The 20,792-nt window shown below is 32.9% G+C and overlaps 1 protein-coding gene and 2 non-coding genes across 3 annotated transcripts; 1 reads left to right on the forward strand and 2 right to left on the reverse strand.

The window, feature by feature from the left end:
• Positions 1-1,086: 1,086 nt before the first annotated feature.
• On the reverse strand, positions 1,087-11,244 carry LOC137922693 (luciferin 4-monooxygenase-like). The gene is made up of 9 exons (XM_068765720.1): positions 11,095-11,244; positions 9,440-9,647; positions 7,451-7,787; positions 7,158-7,320; positions 5,432-5,571; positions 4,679-4,817; positions 2,588-2,809; positions 2,177-2,347; positions 1,087-1,258 (listed from the first exon to the last, which is right to left on the reverse strand). The coding sequence occupies exons 1-9, from the start codon at positions 11,209-11,211 to the stop codon at positions 1,145-1,147; spliced, it is 1,611 nt and encodes a 536-aa protein (XP_068621821.1). The 5' UTR covers positions 11,212-11,244; the 3' UTR covers positions 1,087-1,144.
• Positions 11,245-17,330: 6,086 nt separating this feature from the next.
• Positions 17,331-17,445, reverse strand: TRNAL-CAA (transfer RNA leucine (anticodon CAA)). Its single transcript has 2 exons — positions 17,408-17,445; positions 17,331-17,375 (listed from the first exon to the last, which is right to left on the reverse strand). It is a non-coding gene; the product is annotated as a tRNA-Leu (tRNA).
• A 2,816-nt stretch (positions 17,446-20,261) lies between these two features.
• On the forward strand, positions 20,262-20,376 carry TRNAL-CAA (transfer RNA leucine (anticodon CAA)). The gene is made up of 2 exons: positions 20,262-20,299; positions 20,332-20,376. It is a non-coding gene; the product is annotated as a tRNA-Leu (tRNA).
• Positions 20,377-20,792: the final 416 nt, after the last annotated feature.

Here is a 20,792-nt window from a genome sequence, read left to right on the forward strand (position 1 = left end):
AGTACAGAAAAATTAGTTCACAAGGTACACTTGTAGCTTAATCCAACAAGTTATATTCCCTTTTCTGGTACAAAGGCCTTCTCATCTATTAGAGTGTTGCACAGTCTTTATAGACGGTGCGAGTCATATTAGAACCCTAGATTTAACGATGGGTGTATAGTTATAAAAAACAAAGATAAAAAATAAACTTAATTTATTCATTAATGGAACTGTCAATAGGACTCTCATTTATCGTCAACTTTTTTCCGACTCTATTCTGCTCTGCAGTCTTTTTTATGACCGTTTCACGTTCTCTCTTTCTTCTTTCACGTTTTCCCTCATTCTCAAAACGTACATTTACATTTCATTTACACATCGCTGTTCATACTTCTTCACATTTTTTAGAGATTATTTTTATTTACATTTCTGAATATTACCACTATTTTTATCTTTTTAGTGTTATTCTATACAATTTTTTTTTATTTGGTGAAGAAGCAAGCAAGAATTGATATAATAACTATAAAGAATTGCTCTAAAGTAGCTATTACCAGAAAAAATAATATTAAATCGGGGAAAAGTATATTCGCAAACAGGATATATATACTTCTAATAAAATATCTTTGGCCTTACTATGTGTATCTGCCTGGTTTTGATGATATTAAAAACTTAACACGTAATTAAGTATATAAATATAAAAATTCAGTTTAATTAAAATTTGTTTTTGCTTTTTTGCGATCTTCCTTTTAATTATTCATGTTTTAATTATAGTATTATAACAATTATGAAGTATATCATCTAGCCGAATGCGAAGCATTCGTTTATTTCTTATTGTTTGTTTTTAAGTTAATGGACCCTTCCGCTTCGTGAACTCAGCTCATGTGAAGCTGTAAAAGCCTCCGGACTAACAGCACCCACATCAACAGAAAATAGGTATTGTTTGTTATTACTTATGTCTTTATTCTTGTTTTTTAAACTCTCTAATTATGAGCAAAGTGAAGATATACTAATTAACAAGTAAATCAATGCAAATGTAAAATAATTTACTACATCTACATGAAAAGACCTGAGTTCCCATGCAATAAATGAAACAAAAATTTTCGTCGAATCTTTATTTTACAATAGCCAAACACTACATGATAAAATCATCTCAAAACTCGTTGCCATTTTAATTTTGATTAAGCTTTTCCCGAAGATATTTTCGTAACGTTTTCCCTATTAATGTTTTAGGTATCTCCTTAATGAAACGTACTCCACCTCGTAAATGTTTTGGGTTTGACAACTGTAACAAAAAGCATACACATACATGATGCATTCGCAGTAGGTTAAAAAGTTTGATCGTTTTGATATATGTAGTAAAACTAACGCTGTATAAAAAAAACTTTAGTATAGGCACTAACAGACTAAATTCATAATTTTAATAACGAACACGTCAACTGCAACACATAGCCCTCATCTAAAGGCACTTCGTTTGGCACTTTCTTGAAAATTTTTAATAAAATATCAATTCATGAACCTGTTATTATATAAAATTTTAAATAATTTTTAATTATCTTTGATAACAAATATATATTATGAAATCCTCAAATATGTTATTGTAGGAATTTTTACGGTCTGGGTCAATATTATTATTATTTGTATTTAAAGATTCCGCGTGCTTAAGATGGCTGACCATGATGATGCTTATCCTAACTTCATGGTCAACCCTTATATTTTCATTTAGCTGGACTATATGGGTTACTTTTGTTCGGTCAGGGGAACACTAATTTTGGTACGATCTCGTACAGAAATCCAGCCTTCTCCATGGATCCCAGAAGTAATGAAGACCATGGTTGGTCATTGGTCAACGAAAAGATATTTCTTAGTTTTTCGTACGCTACCCGGTCAAGAAAGATTTGACAATTGAACTCTTTGTCAAAGTTGTACCTGCTTACTTTGACTGCTTGCCTTAGGAACAATCATGATATCACTACGAGAATTTCAAAGATAGCGTGATCGACACATATTTCGGAAGAGGTTATTTAACTTTGAGATAACTGAGTCTCCCTCAGACATCACAGAGAGCAATCACGGAAGGGGTTTTAGGGAGCAAAAAATCCACATAATCCCGTCCTCCTCCCGAAAGGGTATCTTAAGCATCTAGAAGATTCCTTTCTAATTTTTTGCCAATTGAATTCTCAAGTAAATTTGAATAACTTACTCTTTCAGCCACGAATTGCTGCAATTCTGTCTCTGTGACGCTGTTTTCTGACTGAGGAACTACAAAGGCCAATGGTAGTTCTCCTGCTTTTGGATCAGGTAGTCCTACCACTGCAGCTTCTCGTACTCCTGGGTGTTGTAGAAGAACTGCTTCCACCTCTGCTGGTGGAACCTGTTATTATAATATTTTTAGCATAAAACCAAACAACAAGTTTGAATATACCGTAAAAGAAAGACATAAAATACACTTCATACTATTTGTGGCTTTATTCATGTGTTCTATACAAACTTTTGTTGCAAAACGTCATCGGGACGTTTATGTCTAGGTATGGTAACATTCTCTCTAAACTCAACCTAACAGTGTATCAGTAAGAAGTAAGTAGAAAATTTAAAATTACTTGCGTAGAGTTACCTGGTAACCCTTATATTTGATTATCTCTTTTAAACGATCAACGAGGTATAAGTATTCGTTTTCGTCGTAGTAACCAATATCTCCTGTTTTCAAAAACCCTTCACTGTCGAAATCACGTTTCCGGTCGTATCCAACATAGCCTTTCATGATGGAAGGATTTTTAACACATACTTCACCGTGTTGGTTTGGACCAAGTGGCTCTCGTGTTTCTATGTCCACAATCTGAAGCAAAAGAAAATTACAATCTTGAAATATATAAAAAAGAAAAATTCGGAGAATATTTAAACTAAAAACAATCGCAGTTTTTAATTTATTCATATATTAACATAATTTAAAACGTGAATAAATAATATTAAAATTGGCGTAGAAAACAATTTTATTTAAAAACAATTCTTATCCTTATATCCAGTTTTAAAACACACTGAGCATTGAATACATCTTTATTGTGAGCTAATCCAGATTTTGCCACAATCTGGGAAGCCTGACCAATCTTCGACCACGACCTTTTATGTATGTTCTTGTCGTAGATGTCCAGTTTTCATCATCAGTTATCAACCTCTTCACAAATCGTTCGGTTCCATTACGTTGCCAATAAGAACACAGTTGTGTGCAATGTTATCTATACTTTTTCAGAGAATTAGTGCGGTACCAAAGAATCTGACTTTTTGGTATAATTAGTGAAAAAGTGTTCTCTAGTAATTTTTTAATTTTCAGCTACATCGAAACTACAACTATAATACATCGATTCTACTTTTCAAATGTTGTATATTAAAGTGTTATTTTATTCGTAACTGGGCGATAAGAGCGAGGTACATCTTTGACATCAAAATTCCTGGATTGAAACCGCTCAAACCAACTTTGTTCTCGTCATATTAACAATACATTAAGTCCATAAATGTCACAATTTCTTCGCTGCTTGCGTTGCATTTTAACCATTTTTGAAGTAACATTAAAGAAAAAAGGAATATCTTCGTTAGATTTACTCATTTTGACAGAAATAAAAATAAATGAAACAGAGTTAGAAAAAAAGTTTTACTGATTTATTAATTTTTTAAATGCTACCTTTTAAATGTTAGAACCAGCTAGATACAAATAGTGCAGCCTAAGAAATTTTATTACCAAACTAGTACATACTTAACATTTTCGAAAACAAGTTCCCCATTGAGGCATGTAATCTCGCGTCAAAAAAATTCTTTACAGAATGTTACATGAATTAAAATATATATATATACATTCAAAGATTGTTAGAAATCATAATTTTTAATACATGATAATTCAGAGACAATATATAGGAGTGTAGTGTAAAACAGTTACTAATTTAATGAAGTTAATAATGAAATTTATGAAGCCAAAATAAAGATAGATATTGATTCTGTTTAAGTCGTAGCTGCCAGCACGTAGGGCTTCTGCAGCTTCATCGAAATTGAATTCGGGGAACTGACCATATTACAGTTTCACGATAAAGTTTGCACGAAGATGGACTATAACCGTGTACGGCGACTATGATCTTCTCTTAGCCAGAAACTGAATTTTCTCCATAAGGGAGGCGGGAAAGTCAGGAGACACTTCTGAACATGAAGCGCCGATATCGCAAGATGACTTTATACCGATGTAATTAAATCGAGGGCCCTAATTGCAAATCAGTAATAATGGAAGCGGGATAGTTGTAAGATGCGTCGGAACACTAAACACTGAGCCCCCTATCGAATGGTAATACCCCAAAGAAAGATAGACGCAGCGTGGGTAAACCATCTATCTCTAGTTGGATCATTAACATAATCTAAGTCACTAGAAATCGCTGAATGCCGTGAGCCCAAGACTGTTCATTTTGGTGATCTCAAGAACACAGAAGGAAAGAGGAGAAGGCCTAAATCTTGCAGTGGACGTCTATTGACTGAGATGATGATAATGATGGAGAATAGTATAACATGTATTTTATAGAACCATAGATGAAATGTAGTAATGCCAAGAATAAATGAAAATAGTTAAAGTAGTATATAGGAGTAAAACATTAACGGCCGACACTAGTTTATGTAATAAGAATAATTTTTAAGATATAATTTAAAAAAACAAATTATTTACCAAACATACCTTTATCACCGTGTCAGAAATAACTTTACCAACACTACCCATGCAACATTTTCCGTCCCTAAAATAGGTATCGACAGTTATGACGTATGTTGTTTCAGTCAAGCCGTAAGCTTGGACGACGGCTTTCAAATTTTTTAATCTGTAATTTAATATTTTATTACATCGTTACTGTGAAACCTCTTTTTGCCATATGCATCTTTAAAGACTTATACCAATATTTATTAGCAAAATTTTTATATACAAAGACTTATTGATTTTAGGCATAATGATATAAAATATGATCGCTTATAAACCATACATTCTTTGTTATAATTTCATTCATTTCGTTCATAAATTACAGGTGAACCTTTATACATAACTAGCTGTTCCGATAATTCGTACTAATACGAGTAAAATATTGGACAGTCGCATTCAATTTCAATTGCAATTAACAGTTCTTGAACTGTCAAACGCGAAGTTTATAGCGAACTGAAAAATTAATAATAACAGTTTCAGATTTCTGCATAATTTTATAATTATATTAAGAGTTGGAAATATATTATGTAAATTAGTTTATGGTAAACAGTTTTGTTAATTAGTTTAAAAAAAACTGTTAACCTCAAACTGTGTCTTGTAACTTTTTTTGCCTCTATAATTGTTTAATTTTTTATTTCAATGGCAAATATACGTATTCATGAATTATAATACCCTTTTATTGTAAATATAAAATATTAGATGCAATAATAATGAGTATAATATAAAAACTTTACTGACTTTTCTTTTACAGCTTCTATTACACTCTTCTCAAGGATAGCGGCTGCGCAGAGTATATTCACAACAGAGCTGAGGTCATATGGCGACGTTGTTTTTGTTATAGCTACAACAACAGACGGAACCAATATAAGCTGTTGAGCCTGAAATATACACGTCAAATCAATCGATTACCTTTAACTTCTTTGCTTTCAATTTCATGAAATACGAGGTTGTAAATGAATTAATTAAGATCTCTTTACAGTCGTTTTTCTCTGCTGATTTTCATCTGCCCTTGCTAGAAGTATTACACCACTATGAGGTAACAACTGCATATCTGTTCTGAACACCGTATCGGGCTTTAGCCTCTCTCACTTTTACCTAACTTAACCTTTTTTACGATTTAAATCTAAATTATAATTATAATTGGGCACTCAAAAAACCTAAGTCAAAGATGGCATGGCATATGGCATGGTTAACGAAACTAATGCTGTTCTATATCATTAGCACCATTTCCGCTTTGGAATGCGGCCTATATCCAGTATTTCAGATGACATTGACTAGATCGTCTGTCCATTGTGGATGGACGTCTTACGCAACGTTACGTCGCCTACCCAGTACCATTTCAACTTTCCAATCCGTTGCACTATTTCGTTTACATTCCTTCATCTACGGATCTCGTCTTTCATGTTTCGATTTTGTCGCAATGGCGTTGAAGTCTCCATATCGTTTAAAGCACAGAGCGATATAGAAAGAGAAGATGTTTCATACTTTCCCGAACACTGGCTAACACATTATATAATATCTCTTCTTTCATGTTGAAATTATCGATGCCTTATTAAATGCCTTATACTGACCGCTAAATCTTTGCGCAACATTTGAAGCCTTCATCACTAATGATGAATTCACGTCGGCGTACGTAATACATATCAGGTACGTAAAGAAGCACGATTTACTATGTATATGTATAATGAAAATAATCAAAAGCGGATTATTCTTAGTTAAAATGTAAGAGAGCATGTTCACTACACGTATCGGCCATGCAAAAATATCCTCGCCAACATTTTGTTGTACTGTTGTATTGTTATATTGTTGCTTGCAGCGACGATACAACGGTGTAGTAAACCTTATCATCATTATCATCATGTAAGACGATGACACCCACTGCAAGACATGGCTTCCCCCATAGATCGCCACGATGATTTATGTAGCGACTTTCCGCGACCTTCTACCGTCGTAAGTCCTAGAGGGGTACTAGTAGAGCTAGTAGCTCTTGGTCGCTACTCGTGAAACCGTGTTTGTCACCAATGACTATCGGTTGCATGAACGAAGTGTCTCTGAGAGTGCCACTTTAGACAAGCAATTCTTCGAGCTATGTCGGTGACCTAGGTTCTGGATGTTCTCAGTTCTAATTCGATGTAGTGAAAATAATCTTATACATTTCAACACAAATTTTTTTTGTTGATGGTTTCGTACGTTGCATTTGGTAGATTATTAACGAACATATAGGTACACCTAAAAACAATTATAAGACTCCAGTTGCAACTTTAAATTTTTTAGTATTAAACCTTTTATACTCGTTTTGTATTAAACTGAAAAAATTGCATAAAAGCTATCATTATTAATGCAAAATTTGCGGTCTTATCTCTTGGCAATTTTTTCTTACTTATAGATTTTAACACATACATTTTAATATTGATTTGTATACAATTAGTCAATTGTAAATAATCATAACGCAAACAATAAATACCTTATATTTTTCTATGGACCTGAGATATAAGTCTATTTCGAATTTCGGTACGTATTTAACGTCCATTCCACGACATAGAAAGATGAGCCCAGACATCATACCGTATGCGTGATGCCAAGGTATTATATTCAGCAATCTCAGTGTTGGATCAATTGTATAGGACCTGTAGAATATAACATTTAACTCTTGAAATTATGGTAACTATTACAGAATAAATAAAATTTGTTTTTATAAATATATAATTAAAATTATAAGCTTTTGCAAAATATCCTAATATTGAAGACGGAACTTACAATTGGCATGCAGTGATTACGTTGAGATGGGATAACATTACACCTTTCGGAAGACCCGTTGAACCAGAGGAATACATTAACAAAACTACATCAGTTTGTCCTTCTACTTCAACTGGTACAAATTCTTCGTAACAAACATTTCTCGATATCACAGACTTTGAAGATACTTTCGCTAAATCTTGATAAAGTAACAAATCATCAAGCCTCTCGTCTCCAAATAGTATTATCGTTTCGATGTAATCCAGAGATTTAAAGAGATCTTTTTGTGTTTTGTAAACAGGCATTGAGCAAAACAAATATTTCGGTTTGGAAATATTCATAAGATGCTTCAATTCATCTGCAAAAAGTATATGATAATGTAATCCAAAACCTATAATACGTGCGGTTGCATATAATATAATCAGTCTAATTGAGCAAGCATAAAAATGTAAATAAAAATTTGAAATGTTAACAAAATTATAAAATAGAGAAATAAGAAGGCGTAGTCTGAACGAGAATTAGAACGAAAGAGAAAGATAGAATTAATTGTGAAAAGAAAGATTATCTGAAGAATAATAGTAAAGAATGAATATAAAAAAAGACAGTGAAAAAAAATTAATAAGACAAAAAACGATGCTGTCCTTCCCAACGATACGAGGACGAGAGACCCTCAATAGCGGGTGCCATTAAAAAAAAATAGAGCTCTTTCAACTGCACTTTTCTATACAAGTAAAAGCCACAGATTTTTAATATTCTTTATTATACACACTAAGATAAATTAAAATAGTTTCATAATAATACAAGAAAGTATAATAGGCGGTCTGATCACGCAAGGCAATGTCTTACAGACAACTATAGTACGGAAAAAGTAGGAGTATAAATAATATAAAAGAAGTATCTATTATAATAGGCGTCAACAATTATAAATCTTAACACAAGTAACAATTTTTTAAGTTTAATATTAATTAAACACGTCATTATCTGAATAAGATCATTCGGGATTCATTATTTTGTTTTCATGTTTGTTCAAATAATAATTAATTTAGTTCATAAACAAACTGACCGTTACGGTTTCTAACACGTAACCTTTATTCGAATTGCGTGACCTCACTCTGTAAGCATGTTTTTTTGCGATGTTTTTATTTAATTTTTGTTTTGTTTTTCTTTTTATAGCATTTGAAAACATGCCATATAAGGAAAAAGAAACGCCTGCTATTGAAAACGGTGGACAAGAAGGCAAATTCACTAAATACTGGAGGTATTTTATGTAAAAAATTCTAATATAAATACCACAAAACAGATACTTTTTCAGAACATATAACAATAGTATAATTATGTTAACAATGGAATAAAACATTTTTTTGTTCGGTTGTTCTATTCCTTATAAACCACGTATAACCTCACATTACATACTTTTTTAGGCATAATAATTTTATTAAGGCATTTACTACTAAAATAAAAAAAAACTAAATCGTCAATGTCTTTGAAATCTTTGATATTTCGCTAGGGTTTACTGTACATTAATTGACAGCAAATGACTTTTTTTGCTTAGGCCTATGCTTTTGTTTACGTTTTATCTATAAATCATTGTTATGCCGGCGGGTATTGCCTAACCCCAGAAAAAGAAAAAAACGATTAAATAATCTTAGTCACGTATTGTTAAAATTTATTGAACTTGAATGTGATGATATTTTTGAGTTTCACAAAAAGCGTTTTTTTTTTTAAATCACTCCATTGCAGCATATTTTTTGTCTGTCGTTTGCAGAAGAATTACGCTACATAATACGTGAGTTAAAAAATATATAAAAATGAGGAATATTGTAATAGTAATAGAAATAATATCCCAGTGCATAAAATTCATTTACTTTTTTGAATGGCATTTGTTTAAAAAATATGTGAGACTACCAATTGTATTACTCTGTTTGGCTTGACGTTGATTTATAGAACATTCATTATAAATATGCGTAGTTTTACTGTTTGGAATATCTCATTTTTCAAAAATCACCATACCTTTAGAAAATCCATTGCTGAATGGCGTCACAGCAGCTCCTGTACAGGCGATACCTATAATAGTAGGCCAATTTTCGAGCTGCGTTTCTGAACAAATTCCCACAACGTCACCTTTCTTGACTCCCATTTTAATCAAAGATACGGCAATGTTCAATGACGATTGAAGTATATCATCATATGTTAGTCCCTCATCAGTGACGGCATTGACCTTAAAATAAATAATTTGTGGCAAAGTTTAGGCATCATAAATGTTGATTATGAAAAATTAACTTAATAAAATTATTTAAATTTATTTTAAAAAAGTTAAGTAAGTTTAACCTTTTTATCTATTTAATCGGATTCCAATATTTTCAGCGATATATCATAGATAAGTTCCAGACTTTCGCCGAAATCTATTCTCATCATTATCGTCATTTTAGCCATAGACCATACAGCTTCTGGGTCTCCCCGATTAGAAGCGGCCTACGTTCAAAGTCTAACTCGTGGGCAGACAGACGTCTTGCGCTGCGCTTGCTGGTCTTTGTTAGACGTTCATAAAGGGAATTGTTCCGACTAAATCGACTTTTCCAGATATTTTTTTGCTGCATTATTGATATATAATTATCTTTCGTTGCATTACCTTGACTTTGTTTAGTAATGAAACAAGGTCAAAATGTTAACTGATAATTAAATATACAATATTCGATGGCCTTTATAGTAATTACGCTGACGATGAAGAGATATAATTTAAATGTTGTTTCATAAAATCAAATTAACACTTTCCGGTAGTCGAAATAGAACAAGTTAATAAACGTACGTAATGTTTAGTGTGTTTTATTACATAATAAATTGAAAAATCAAATATAGCTGCTACGTTAGGTAGGTTCATCTACCATTCTTTAAGGCGAGAGTAAGTATCACAGCGTAGGTATAGAAATGATGGAGCCGGTCTGGCGACATGCACAATTCCAAATGCCTCTGGTGTGATATGGAGGTCTTGATGCCTCTTTCTGAGGTTCATTGATGTAGTTATAGCAGGTAGAAATTCTACATATGCCCATCTTATTCTGTATGTGACATCTTTACACAATATTACATCCGAATTCGAATAAAAAAATTAAATAATTTAAACTGGACATGGTAATATTAATACACAAAGTAGTTGATTACAAGAGTAGAATCTCTAAAAATTTAAACATTAGCAGGCAAAAATAATTTTTATTATATTTCCAATCACCATGTATAAAGTGATAACTCAGAAATGTTATATCATTAATTAGTTTTTTCTACTATAATGTGGCTGGCCAATAACTTTTTTAATTGTTTGCTTGTTGTTGCAGTTGTCAGTTGTCAGCAGTTTGTTCTGTAAATTCAAAGTTTGCAGGGGCTAAAAGCAATCACTAATTAATTTCAATATGTAGTCATCCGGATTATGAATACGCTTCTTTATTAAATGATTGTAACGTTATTTATAAGTTATGGAAACATCGATTTTTGGACAAGGTGTATCATATATTAATTGGCAAAAAATGAGCTACGCATACACTCCTGAATAGCTTTTACACTCGTTACTAATCACCCTCTATATATATTACTCCTTTGCATAAGGTAAACACCCAACAATTTCTAAATAAAAGTTTATCATGACAACAAACAAAATTCAGGTAATTACTTACAATAGCAAGCTTATTTCCATATTTCTTTAAGTTGTTTATTACAAACTCTCCCAAATTCAGTTTAACAGGTACACAATTAGAATCCGAGCTATATAAGTATTTAGAATTTTTCAACATTTTACGTCTAAGCTATATGCAAGCCAACACTATAATGAGTTTGCGAAATTATGCTACCGATTATATGTGCTGTCCTATAATATATACTTAATTTTAAATTGATACCTAGCCATAAATTCTGTTACTGGCTGTTTACATACATTAAAAAAAACGATCATTTCAATTTCGAATATTAGCTTCTATGATTAAAAATAGACTTTTTCCGTCATTATTGTATGTTTTTTGTTTTGAAAATGGAGTGGGGCACTAAAAATAATAGGATTGCAGTAATTGCACTGTACAAACTAGGTAAAGAGCCAGCCGTCAGTTTTGATATATTGAAACAGCTAAGGATTAGCTGAATGTTTATGTATCGTACCATCCAAAGGTTCACTGAAACCATGTCTGTTGATGACCATGAGAGATCCGGCCGACCGGTCTGGTTTATTCAAACAAACGAGGCCGTTAATGCAGTCAAGGCCATAATTTGTCTAAATCCTAGAAGGACGCAGAAAATCCTTTCCAGAGAAACGAGAATCCCACCGAGTTCACTTTCTCGGATTATCAAACAAAACTTAGGTTATGAGGCTTATCGGATATACACAGCACATACATTAAACCTGGTACTAAAACAAAAGAGAGTCGAAAGATCAAAACAGCTGTTAAACACCGAAAAAAAAACACCGAAAAATCCTTTTTACAGATGAAAAAAAAAATTACAATCGAAGAGCATTACAACAAACAAAATGATCGAGTGTATGCACACAGCTTTTAAGAAGCTTTCGGGGTAGTGGCCAAAGTTCAGTGAAGCCATCATCCAGCATACGACATGGTTTGGTGGGGTGTCTCCTACCAAGGGGTGACAAATCTCCATTTTTACGAAAAAGAAGTGAAAACTTCAGCCAAAGTGTATCAAGATACCGTGTTTGAAGCGGTAGTTAAACCTCTAAACAACACCTTGTTCAATAACGAAGCGTGGGTATTCCAACAGGATTCAGCCCCGGGTCATAAGGCGCGCACTACCCAAATTTGGCCTGAGCAAAATGTTCCAGACTTCATAAGAGCTGATGAGTCCGGACTTAAACCCTTTGCTATAAATTGTGGTTTGTGCTAGAGCACATGGTCTGCTCTAAGTGTCACCCAAATATTGAGTTGCTCAAGAAATCTTTGGAGGCAGCAGTGACCAAGTTTAAAATGGGAACCGTTCATAAATCCATCGACGCATGGCCCGACCGTTTGAAAGCGTGCGTTAAAGCCAAGGGTAGACAATTTGAATTCCTAATTTAGTACGTACACATATCTTTTTCACTCTACATAATCACATATAATACTTTAAATAAAAATATATTTAAACAATTATCGGATATTTTCTTTGTAACAGAACTTATTTAAAGAGGTCATCGTATGGCTAATTTTTAGTCGATTATTATTATGATGCACATTGTTTTGGGCAATGACAAAGAAATCAATGACTCCAGAAATAATAAGCAAATTAATGACGTATCGTAAGAAAAAGAGTTTTCAAAAACTATTGTTTACTATTTGTGTCTGCAAGAAGTTGTTGGCTAAAACGATATTTTACTAAAGAATCAATAAATAAATGTAGCATGTTTAGACAGATCAATTTTTACATGGTGATTGAAAATAAGTGTAGAAGCTTTAAAGCTTTTTGTTAAGAAATGAGCTATACATTCACTCCTTAAAAGCGTTCACACCTATAATTTATCAGCCCTGTATAAAAAATGTCGGAGATTCTTATATTGCATCTCGTTAACATATAAAGGAATGTAATCTTCAGCCGAGTGCGGACAAAATATCATGTGGTCTAATGATTACGTACATAATTATATTTTTTGTGCACACGTCGTGAAACATGAATTATTAAATATTTAATTGCTTTTAATAACCTAAAAAATTACAATACAATAAAAATTTTAAATTAAATTAAATTTTAAATAAGACACGTCAATGATTTTTTTTGATGTTGTCGTGGATAAACGAGTCAAGAAACTTGACCTGTTAATCTAAAGATAACGAACATATATAATATAAATCTGATTTTTAATAGCCCCGCCAGAAATATTCGACTATAAAGTGTCTTTCTGATTCTTTTATGTAAATTGTAAGAAATATTATTCTAATAGGTCAATATAAAATATACCCAAACAATAAATCGCATAAATTAAAATTATAATAAAGTAATAAGCCTACACATTTTAAACTTTTCAATTGCTCGCTAAAAATATTTTTTACGATAAATTACGAGATAAACAGAGTCATCTTGATAGAATGCAAAGACAACAAACGATCACACATCGACAACACTTTAATGCAGTTTTACTGCCTCATGGCCACGTGTAATGAGATTTAATGCCAAGTCAGGGTCCATGAAGCGACTTCCCAATAAAAGTAGATCTGGTCTGAGCCGCGGCTCTTAATGGAGTCTTCATGCTTAGTTACCAGAAGGCTTGATGCCCACAACGCCTTACCATCTTCGTTCCGTCGGAATTAAATAAATGCCATTAGGCTAATGTTACTTAACAAAAATAATCATTCAACTTTAAATTTCTAAGATGTTAGATAAGTAGGTAATAAGCTAATTAATAAAATTATTTAATTATTCATTCTTTTTACATTTTTTGTAATGGCGAACGTTATGCCTTTAGGCATTTTCTTATAGATAGATAGATATTATGAAAATAGTACACAGTGAAATATGTGGCCCAATGGAGATTGTATATGGAAATGATATGTCAAAAGGTTATACAACCCTTTAAGAAAAGCTATTATAGCCAGTTGAGAAATCATCATAAATGAAAAGTTACCTCATCATGAAAATATGATCGAAATTGAAATGATAAATGACAAGCAATCACAGAATAGTCCACATAAATCTTCAATGGCAGATCTTTCAGACAAATGGTGAAACAACATCTCTAGTAGTGCAACACTTAAAAGTGTACACGTTTTGATGTGAAAACTGATTTCTTAAATGGAGATCTCTTTGATTTACTCTTCCTCGATCGCCTTTGTCATACGAACACTAAGTGGGTGGCCAAATCTTTTTCTGACACAAACAAAAGAGGTTTCATTGTACCTATCACTATCCTGGTACTCAAACATTTGAATTATGCCAAATGTATAAAAGATTAAAAATTGTATTTGCCACCATACTTACTTCATGTAATACAGTTGGAATGATTTGGTTCAGTTTATCATCTCACTGCATTTTAACAGCACAAAATATTTAACACTATATTGGCTCGAAAATAAAACTTAATGGACAATCCTATAAATATGACAGATTCCAAATTTAAATGTATTATAATATTCTATTTATTTTTAATTACAATAATGTTTATTTCATATGATAAAAGAATATAAACCAAAAAAACACATAATATTATGATGTCTGATAAATACTGACCATCTTAATATCGACGGAAAAGGCATTCCACAGAAGAATTATATCGCGAAGGAGGCGTAATTAAAGTCAGTATTATGAGGACACTGAAACAGAAGATTGTTTGAATAGTCGAGTGTTTTTTTTCTTCCACCATCATCTACTATGAATCTCCCACATTATTAAGTTCTTTTGAAATCCATGTCTAAATCATTTTGAGGTGCTGTATTCTTATCTATCGTATTATGGCTGAGACAATAGAGAATAGCAACCTTCAAAGGTCATTACCCGGCACTACTATTTATTTTATTTTCGCTTATATATATTGATGCATAATAAGAGCTGTTAGTCTCTGGCAAAAAGGTTTTTCAAATATTATATCTGCGAACAAAACAATTTGGGGACGGATCTAAATTGCAGAATGCTGTCACCACGAAAAATCATATTTAAAAGTTTTGCTGAATTTTAGATCACAAAATTAAAATTAGAACTTAATTTTGCGACACGAAAAAAAATTGTGTTCGGAAAAAACAAAAAAGTAGGTCTTATTTCTATCCACCGCTAAGGTTACGCACCTCTGATTTTAAACTTACGCCAAATTTAGAAAAAAAAATTAATGTCAAATATTTATTTTAGTGACGGTTCAATCTTTGACAACAATACAAGAAACGACTGACAACCTCCCATTGTTAGAATACAAGCGGTGTAGTCCGAGTACCTGCATTCAAATCAGAATGTATTAATTTAATATGTTAGTATACATACTAACAAATATTAACAACAAATTACTGGAAATCCAGTACAACAGTTAAAAGTGAGCCTATATATATATATATATATATATATATATATATATATATATATATATATATATATATATATATATATATATATATATATATATATATATATATAAGTAACATTTGTATATATATATATATATATATATATACAAATGTTACTTATACCGATTACGATGTTTCATTCGCTAGTTCGTGCTTGTTCTGCAACTTCAATACTTACTTTGTTTGATTTTACCATGATAATTCACATGGTATTTTACCATACCATTGCGATTAATTGAAATTATATGGTTGTCTGCGAGTGATATGGCCAAAATAACTTGACTCGTTGGTGACATATCATGGAAACCCTAGTCTTAATCTTGACTTGAATGATGAACTTTTTGGTGGTTCTTATATTCAATGATATACGTAACCTTTTACTCCAACACTACATTTCAAAAGCCTCCAATCCTTTTCCAGACTTAACTATGATTCTGAGCTGTATATGAAGATCGATAATACAAGCAATCTTACGAGTCTCACCTTGGATGCGATGGAGATATTGTTGTCTTTATTTTAGACATTTTGCTCAAAGTAACTTTGACCAAAAGCAAACGCCTCCGAATCAGAAATGAAGAGACCCGAGCCTAAAGGTTCTTCGGTGGCTACTACGAGCTGCTGAACACGGAGTGGATAGCTGCCCCCAGGTGAACTGACCACAAAGTCAAGCAAATCGCTGGTTGGGGGCGCTGCATGACCGGTCATTGTGGGAATCATTGAAGGAGGCCTAAAATTTGCACTGAGCGTCCATTTGCTGACATGAAGGTATTCTATATGATCTCAGACCAAACAACAAATTGACTGATGATGAATGAAATGAAATTGAAGATGATGAATTGACAAAGTCTACAAATTTTCCCAGATATCCAGTCAGTAAACATATAAAAAGCCATCACGGAAAATTTATCACCCTGTGTTTTAAAAAAAAAATTAATGCTTCCTGGAAAATAATTATTCGAAAATTATAACATAATAATATATTTGCGCAATCGGTTAATAATAATAAATATTCATTGAATAATAATAAATATTCAATGAATAAAATTAATGTTTTTTTGGTAAACAACTTCTCAGCTCTTTTTAGTTACTTTAAATATTCGATATTAATTTTGAGTTGGAAGAACTGCATACTTATGACTCAAAATTATGTATAAAAATATAAGAGATATAGCGTTTCTTGAGTTTTATCCACATGCCCAATGTGTTTGGAGAGAACACTACAAATGAACTCTCATTTTATTAATTTGAACGCTTCCGACATAGAAGTTTTGATCTAAAAAATGAACGTCGAGATCACTCGCTAACTAAAGTTAACAACTAGGAATGATTTTAAAGACTTGACACTAAGGATCTGTACACGTTAAGCAGCGAAGATGGAAACTACTACCCGTGGATGTATTTGTTCCTTGATATCAACCCAAAATATCATAACGGCTGTCACATCTCTGACTGCGGCATAATGTAAATCGGCATCCTAATTTGATTTACAATGCGCGATAATGATTTGAAACAAAAGTGTTGTGGCCATATTTGCCAGTAATACAAAACATTCTTGCGTGAACGCAAAAAAGGTATTTTTTATTTAAAATATATTAACGCTATTTGGGTAAGTTTGGTTTAAATAAGTGACAACCCTATCTATCAAAGTCCATTTGGTACAAGTATGAACTAGAACGCATTCATAAACTCACGTAACTCAACTCGAGCAGTAACAGAACTTTGTAATTACTGTTTTCAAAAGTCATAAGAATTTCAAAACATTATATGAATACACTGAATAAAATATCTTTAAATTATGTGTTTTTAAATGTACAATTTTATTCACACTTGTATTTACATTTCATACAAAAAAGGATTGAACATTCTAGTAAAAACTTCAGTAAAAAACATTATGTCAGAAGTGGGATTCGAACCCACGCCCTCAGAGAGGACCAGAACGCCCGTCACCCACTGCAATGGGCAAGGAAACCTTGAGTCTGGCGCCTTAGACCGCTCGGCCATCCTAACAGATACACATTGTTATCAAAATAATACATATGTTATTATTGTACGTACACGGTCTTTTGTCATTCAACAAAAAGAAATTTTAAGAAGTAATAATTCTACTGTGTTAATAATATTACTAGATAATCATCACCATCATTGTCACCGTGTCAGCTCATAGACGTCTACTTCAAGGCATAGTCCATCACCAAAAATCACCACGGTTTTACGCTGCTCATGCCCAGTGACGTCCAGCGATCTGAAACATATCATCGCTGCACCTAGTGGATCTACCCACGCCACGTTTACCCGTCTGTGGTTACTCGAGAACCCTTCGGCTCCAACTGCCATTGGTTACACAAACAATATGCCGTGCTTCTCTCTCGCTACAGACGAGCCTTTCTTCGAGCTAAGTCGGTGACTAGGGTACCAGGTAATGCTTGCTGACACACTTTACCGATAATTACAAATGTCATCAAACATATTCATGTTATTTCATATTATTACAAGTAGATTTTTCTTAAAATATCATCAGGTTTTCAAATAATTATGTACATCGTTTAGTGCTACAAAGCGAGTAATTAAAAAAATAATAATAATGCATTTAAATAACTCTATTGAAGGTCAAACGTAATAAAAACCTTACATACTAAGATCATAAAACCTGTTACATTCTTGTTTGTTTTTGTATTTTTCTGATTACAATTAGCTGTACTTTCTATCGGTGAATATAACATCCGGTAGAAAGGAAAAAAAATAGCTGTCACACTAACGCTGTTGAAGCCATTAGCTATAGTTAACTCGCAAGTCCCGTCAGACATCATATTTTTTCAAACCTAAAGTATACTTCGCCACAACGGGCATAGGATGCGGCCGCAAGTTTCCCAACCGCGAACAATGTGGGAGTCCCAAGCCGCATATATACGCCATAAACACTACACAGCTCTGTTCGGGCAGAGCAGTCTACCACGTGCGAACGACATCGTGCAATTGCAATGCGCCTGTTCAGCTTCTGTTACATTTTTAAATTCACGGACCCTTCCACTCCGCGAACTCAGTTCCGATGAAGCTGTAAAAGCCCCCGGGCTAACAGAATCAACTGCAACCGAAAACAAAACAACGAGCCACACATACGTTGTGCGTATTTTGAAGTCATTAATGACATTTTTCCTGCTGATATATAAATATCTATGTAATTCTATAAATATGAGCATTTCGTCAAAGCATTCCGTGTTTACTAAGTTCGCCGAAAGGACTACCGACGATATAGTCAAGGTCTCGGGAAGTCGCTTGGATACGGGCAGTGCAAGACCGAACAACGTGACGTACCTTGGGGGAGGCCTGTGCCTTGCAGTGGGCATCTTTCAGTTACTTAGTTTCAGGTTCCGTCAAAAAGCATAGAACGTTATGAGGTTTACTCCACACAACAATGATACATTTCATTTACGATAGTACCCTTCAACGCCTAAAGTTCTCTTGACCTGAATACTAAATTACATTGTGTTCATTTAAAAAACAAACATTGTCGACAGAATTATTCATAAAATGTTTAATATTATATTGAACATTTAGGACTGGATACTGTCTAAAAACATGTATATAAATTTTAAATTATGTTTCAAAACATGTTTATTACTGTGTATATTTTGTATATTTTTTAACGCCACCGCAGTTATTGATTTAGCGGTTTACCATACCGTCTTAAACTTTCTACGGTTAAATTTTTTGCAATTTATCATAAAGATAAAACACTTTATTTTAAATCCAAACACTGTCAAAACCACTTTATTTATAAAGAAACTTAAAAAAAATCTAACCTAACCTACTGCTGCGATGATGTTATTACGGAAGCATAAAAAAATTCAATTGACACAAATTTAACATAAATTGCAACGATGAAATAAGTTCCTACGTGCCTACTGAGATTTGACAATTTGTATTATATTTTAAATGTGTTATAATTGACAGAATCATATTAATGACTGATGTTGCTGACATCAGGGGCGGCTCTAACTCGTGAAGCGCCAATGTGCAATGAAACCTTTGAAAACCATTCGTAATAAGAAAGTTTTTTCATATTCCAACAAGCTATTTTATAAGTAGGTATAGCTTACAGTATGGTATTAGTTACGGCCTTTCTTATTATGACGGTAGAATAGCACTCATTGTATTTATGCCTGTAGCACATCTCTGTAGCGAAACTAAGCGAGCATGATGGTCCAAGACGGCGGCGCCCGTGTGCATTGCACACCCTGCACTATAGGTTAAGCTGCCCCTGACATCGCAAATTCTTAAAAAAAATACAATAGAAAAAAAATAGTTCACTCTTTAATAACACAGGTGATTATTTATAGGCGTTAAAGTTTAAAAGGAGTGCATTTATAGCACATTTGTCAGCGAAAAGCTTTATAGGTTTTATACCTGTTTCCAATCTTTTCCAACTTTGGAATATGTTACTTGAATGCGACAAGCCAATAACTCCTGGTATTTAAAAGTTTACAGGGATAGGTGGTATATAATAATTATTTTCAATTTGTAATAATCCGAATTTTGTAAACGCTTTTTTACCATATTATCATTACGTTATTTATTATATATGAAACCATTGATTTTTGTATAGTGTGTCGTACGTTAATTGTCAGAAAATGAGCTGTACATTCAACCCTTGAAAGCTTTTACACCTATAAGCAACCTTTTCGTACAATGTAAATAATTATTAGCTTTTTTTGCAAAAACGACATCTAAATGTATTATATAGATGTATATATTTGTTACTATTATTTCAATGATTTTGTACGAACAATAGATACATATGCATTATTATGACAGTAACAATAACTGTCAGGATGGCCGAGCGGTCTAAGGCGCCAGACTCAAGGTTTCCTTGCTCATTAGAATGGGTGACGGGCGTTCTGGTCCTCTCTGAGGGCGTGGGTTCGAATCCCACTTCTGACAAATACTTTTTTAATTCATTTTTGTAATGTTATAAAATTATTATTAATTAGAATTCATTTTTTCTCATAGTGTGTGTTAAAATATTTTTTTATAAACTGCCATCTAACATTTCAAAATAAATTACTATCGTCACCATATTATTCGATAGATGTCCACTGCAAGGTTTAAGCCGGGGAGGCAAGGAATGACTCGATGACCGGTCTTTCCCTGTACGAATCCGTCGACTTCCCGTGGCTTTAATTATGTCGACGATCCACCTAATGGAGGACTTTTCTACGCCGCATTTAACGGCTTGTATTGGCTACGCCTCGCATCTTTCAATCCCATAAAAAGTAATTATCCGTGAATAAAAAAAAATAATTTAGCTATTTAGTCAGTTAATCTTTATCGCTGTCAAATTACCAGTTTAAAACACT

This window comes from Battus philenor, unplaced genomic scaffold (assembly GCF_028537555.1).
Source record: "Battus philenor isolate CCGP_79_NKW_IND1 unplaced genomic scaffold, ilBatPhil1.0.hap1 SCAF_20, whole genome shotgun sequence".
In the NCBI taxonomy this organism is placed as follows: domain Eukaryota; kingdom Metazoa; phylum Arthropoda; class Insecta; order Lepidoptera; family Papilionidae; genus Battus; species Battus philenor.